Consider the following 4,862-nt stretch of genomic DNA (forward strand, 5'->3'; position numbering starts at 1 on the left):
ACCCACACCTGTGGTTTCCAGCCAAACAAAAGACAGGCATATGAGTTGAACATTTACCTGAGGTAGATACACTCCTTGGAGAGAACAAGCATGGGAGAAAGAGGGGCTGCTTGTGCACAGGGAGACAGCTCAGGGGGCAGGAGTGCATGGAGGAATGGACACAGGGAAGAGGTAGCTATCGGGGAGGTGGGAGGGAAGATGTTGCATTGTGGTAAATTGTGGTCAATGTTATGAGACAAAGTGTGTGTAAACTGCTGTATGGAAAGTGTATTTGCTCTGTAAATTTTCACCCAAATTGCAATAAAAAGAAAAAAAAAGAATATGCATAGCAAAACATTTGCCAATTTTAACGGTTTTCACATATACAATTCACTGACATTGTTTATAACCTTCTTTTTGCAACCATTGGCCTATCCTTTTCCTACTTCTTCTACCACCATTAACATAAACTCTGTGCTCCCCAAACAGTAACTCCTCTTTTCTTCCCCCCTCCCACCCCGGTATAAACTTACTTTATAAAAATGTTCCCTTAATGTTATTGTTTTCCTTATTCTAGTCTAGTGAATCCATTTAAAATAATCCAATAAATTAGAATTCTTAATGAGGATAAGTCAAATAATTTGTACTCTTAAAATATTTTGGAGGGATCAACTTATTTGTTTTGTTTTTTATTATAGGATACAGCAGTATTTTTCTGATACGCTTAACTCCTTAGATGCTGTCATTATTGGGGTGACCCTGATGATTAATATCATTTATACTTTTTATGATTTTCAGGGACTTAATAATATCCCCAGGTAAGAAACATATGATTTACCTCTCTAAGTTTTTTGTGTCTGTTTGTTTGTTTGTTTTTGCATTTTCTGTGGCTTTTCATTCAGTATAATCTTTTACTGTTAGTGTGCCAATTCTATACCTACAAGCTGCTTGAAAATTAAACATTTAGGTAAATTTCTACATACTTTGAAATCTAAAAGAAAGTGGTATTTAGGGACCAGTGAAGGGTGGTGTAGTGCCTAAGGCATTTGACTGCTAACCAGAAGGAAAGAAAAATCTAGCCCATCAAACCCACCAGGCACTCCTCGGAAGGATGGTTGGGCAATCTACTTCTATAGTGATACCCTCTCAGAAACCAAAGGAGGGGTCGCTATGAGTCGGATCCGACTCAATGGCAGTGAGTGAAGGATGTACACAATAAGTGCCTTTAGTTGAATAAAAAAGATGAAGAAACTGAGGACTTTGCCTCTTATACTAATTGTCACTTCTTTATATTTTGAAATTCACACTAAGTTTCCATTGTGCTTCGATATATAACTAAGAGTTTTGTTTTGATCGTATGCAAAATTTGAGTTACTTCATTGATTAGCCTCTAAAAATAGAGAAAATGAAACAGTACAAGGATGGCAGTGGAGAATTTTGCTGAGGTGGAGTGTTGAAGTATAGTGCTGATAGTAAAGAAGAAATTTGAGGTGCAGTTATTTTGAGGAATCAGGGAACTAAAATGTGTGTGAAGGAATGATGACTCTGTTTTCCTTCTTCTTTCTGGGACAATGAGGAAAAGAAGAGTAAATGTGCTTTGTGATATGAATGTTGGGTGTCTCACTAGGCTTATTCCTTAGCCAAATAGCTTGCTTATTTCTGCACCTCCCCCTCCCAAGCCTTCCATTTGGACCCCAAATAAATGTGTCCTCAGGTTAAAGGCCTCTGGAGTTATTTGCAAATAATATGAGCCAGTGTGGTCTTCCCAGCATCCTCTCAGCATCCTCTGAGAGGTTGCTAGAAATCAACACCTCAGGCCCTGTCAAGACCTACTCAATCAGAATCTCGGGGTGGGACCCAGCAATCCGTGGTTTAACAAGATTTTCCAAGTGATTCTTATTTACACATGCCTAAATTAGAGAAGCACTAGTCTAAGCCATCCGTTCTCTGCTATGGTGTCTATGATGGTAGGAGAGATCCCAGCTAGCACATTTGGGAAGTATTCCAACCTGCTACCTGCTTATGTGTGTTACAGCTGTAATGAACTTCTGTTGCTGATGGGAGTAACAAAAGTGGACAGTAACTCTCTGTTTGTTTTGATGGGGAAAATATTGAGAAATACTGCTCTTAAATGGCAAGAGTTAAGTCCACAAATCCCAAGATTCTGGTTCTCCAGACCAGGGTTTCTTAACCTTGGCACTATTGACATTTTGGGCCAGATAATTCTGGACTGGCCTGTTCATTGTAGGATGTTCAGCATTATTGTTAGCTTCTACTTACTAGATGCCAGTAGCAGCATCTAGTAGTATCACTTCCCTCTCCCCAGTTTGACCACCAAAAATGTCTCCAGACATTGCCAAATACCTCTTGTGTGGGTATGTAGAGGGGGGAAATTGCTCCTGATTGAGAAATAGAGCTCTAGACTTAGCCCTTTTTGACAAAATTCTGTTTCTGAAGCAAAAATGAATCTTTTTAATTTCTTGTTAGATTGGCAGTGTTATTTCGATCTCTACGACTAATCATTCTGATGAGAGTTTTTCATTTGGCTTATCAAAAAAGGCATCTTGAAAGCCTGACAAGAAGGATGGTAAGTGGGCAAAACATGTTTGTAATTCAGAAAAATGTATTTTTGGAAATACTGGTGAGGGTATTGATATCTATTTTTATTTATTATATATTTATCTTTATTCTTGTATTGATTTATGTTTTACAAATTAATGATTGTTTTAAACTCCCAGGTTTCAGGGAACAAAAGGCGCTACAGGAGGGATGGATTTGACCTAGATCTCACTTATGTTACTGGTTTGTGCAATTTAACTCTTGATTTACTTACACTGACTTCACATTTTTCTTGTGTATAATTATGTTTTTATTTCTTGACTGTCTAAGCCATGTTATTTCTAATATTCTTCATTCATGAAGTCATTTCATTATTAAAGTTTCCCATATTCTTTACTCCTACAAGGTTTTTTTGTTTGTTTGTTTGCTTTTTATGGGTTTTTTTTTTAGATTCAGAATAGTTATTTACATTATTCTTCCGCTAGAAGGTGTTATTCTACTTAAAAGTACTCTGGTTACATGTTTTTGAAAAGGAGTGCCACCTATTCTACTACAGACATGCTGTCACTAAGCCATATGCTACGTTAATAAAGAGGAATGCTTGAAATGAAAGAATTGTGACAAAGCCTTTCTATAAATTAAATTACATGTGCCACTGTGGTAGTATGACATATTAGTAGTTTAGCTCTAGCAATGGAAAATCTCCATTGTCTCAAATCAGGCCTACTTGGTTACAGTACAGGAAAATGAATGTATATTCAATGGACTCCTTTTGAGTTTGATTTAGAATTTACTGAATTCTAGTTTGGGCAATCTACTTCCGTAGTGATACTGCCTCCACAACCCAAGGAGGGGTCGCTATGAGTTGAGTCCGACTCAACGGCACATAACAACAACAAGAAGAAGTAGTTATCTGATCAGCAGTTTGAACCTACCAGCTACCCCATGGGAGAAAGATGAGGCAGTCTGCTTCTGTAAAGATTTACAGGCTTGGAAACCCTATAGGCAGTTTTACTCTGTCCTCAAGGGTTACTATGGGTCAGAATTGACTTGATGGCAGTGGGTTTTTTTGGTTTAGTAGTTATCCTGGGCCTCAAGGATCCCAGAGATCTGCCTTCTCCTTATGACCCCAGAGAATAGGGTCACTGCTTTGTAAGTCTCAGATTTTCTGAGTTAAGAAAGCTGGAAAGCACTCTGGAGTTTCTACTGTCATGGGAGCCCAGACTTGTCCTTTAGGATAAGAAACAAATCTACCCTATAGGTAGAAGGAAGGAGCTCTGGTGGCATAGTGCCTAACAAGGCATTTGACTGCTAACCAGAAGGCTGGCAGTTCGAACCCACCAGCCACTCCTCGGAAAGAAGATTGAGCAATCTACTTCTGTAGTGATACCACTTCAGAAACCAAGGAGGGGTCACTATGAGTCAGATCTGACTCAACAGCAGTGAGTTTGGTTTTTTGGTTAGGTAGAAGGAAGAAGTCAGAACAAAATGATCAAGGTGAAGGGAAGACACAAGAGAACACAAGAGTTAAAGGCAATAAAGGTAAATATTACTACATACACAATTCTTGTAAAAACAGTAATAACAATCATCTATGAGTAGATACATACATAGACATGCAAGCTGATAGGTCTAGGAAGGTGAATGGATTATGCCCATGAATATATATAGGTTTAAAGAGGGTATTTCTACATATATATCTATATGTGCTGCAAATATAGAGGATACAGGGGGCAAAGTTATGAAAACTTCTTAGCCGTAAGCAAGCATCTTGAGGGAGTGAGTCCCTAGGCCAGGGGTTCAGGACTATAGTCTTGTGGGACCTCAACTGGCATAACATAGTCCACAAAGAAAATATTCTACATCTTACTTTAGCAACTGGGTCTTAAAAGCTTGTGAATGGCCATATAAAGTGCAACTATTCGTCTCCCCCTGTCCGGAGCAAAGAAAGTAAAAATCAAAAACACATGGAAACAATTAGTCCAAAGGACTTATGGACCATGTGAACCCCTCCATGACCCTGCAACCTCACAAGCATAAGACCAGAAAAATTAGATGGTAACTGGCTACCACTGCTAATGGCTCTGAAAGGGATCACAATAGGAGATCCCAGATAGAATGGGAGGAAAATGTGGAACAAAACTCAAAATTGTGAAAAAGAAAAGCTTACTGGTCTGATAGACATTGATGGAACCCCTGAGATGATAGCCCTTAGACACTTTTCAGACCTGGAACTGAACTAACTCCCATGACTTAATTCTCAGCAAAACAATAAAACCAAAACCAAACCCACTGCCATAGAGTTGTATCCAACTCATAGCGAC

The 4,862-nt window shown here is 38.7% G+C and overlaps 1 protein-coding gene across 1 annotated transcript in view; it reads left to right on the forward strand.

Moving 5' to 3' along the window:
• LOC103200704 (phosphatidylinositol 3,4,5-trisphosphate 3-phosphatase TPTE2-like) overlaps positions 1-4,862 on the forward strand; it is a 93,640-nt gene that overhangs the window by 877 nt on the left and 87,901 nt on the right. The window contains exons 2-4 of the mRNA XM_007945254.1: positions 678-797; positions 2,467-2,566; positions 2,718-2,781. Of these exons, the coding sequence (XP_007943445.1) occupies positions 678-797; positions 2,467-2,566; positions 2,718-2,781 (284 nt within the window). The remainder of the gene's footprint in view (positions 1-677; positions 798-2,466; positions 2,567-2,717; positions 2,782-4,862) is intronic.

Source organism: Orycteropus afer, unplaced genomic scaffold (assembly GCF_000298275.1).
Source record: "Orycteropus afer afer isolate SDZICR_OR568_19922 unplaced genomic scaffold, OryAfe1.0 scaffold00134, whole genome shotgun sequence".
In the NCBI taxonomy this organism is placed as follows: domain Eukaryota; kingdom Metazoa; phylum Chordata; class Mammalia; order Tubulidentata; family Orycteropodidae; genus Orycteropus; species Orycteropus afer.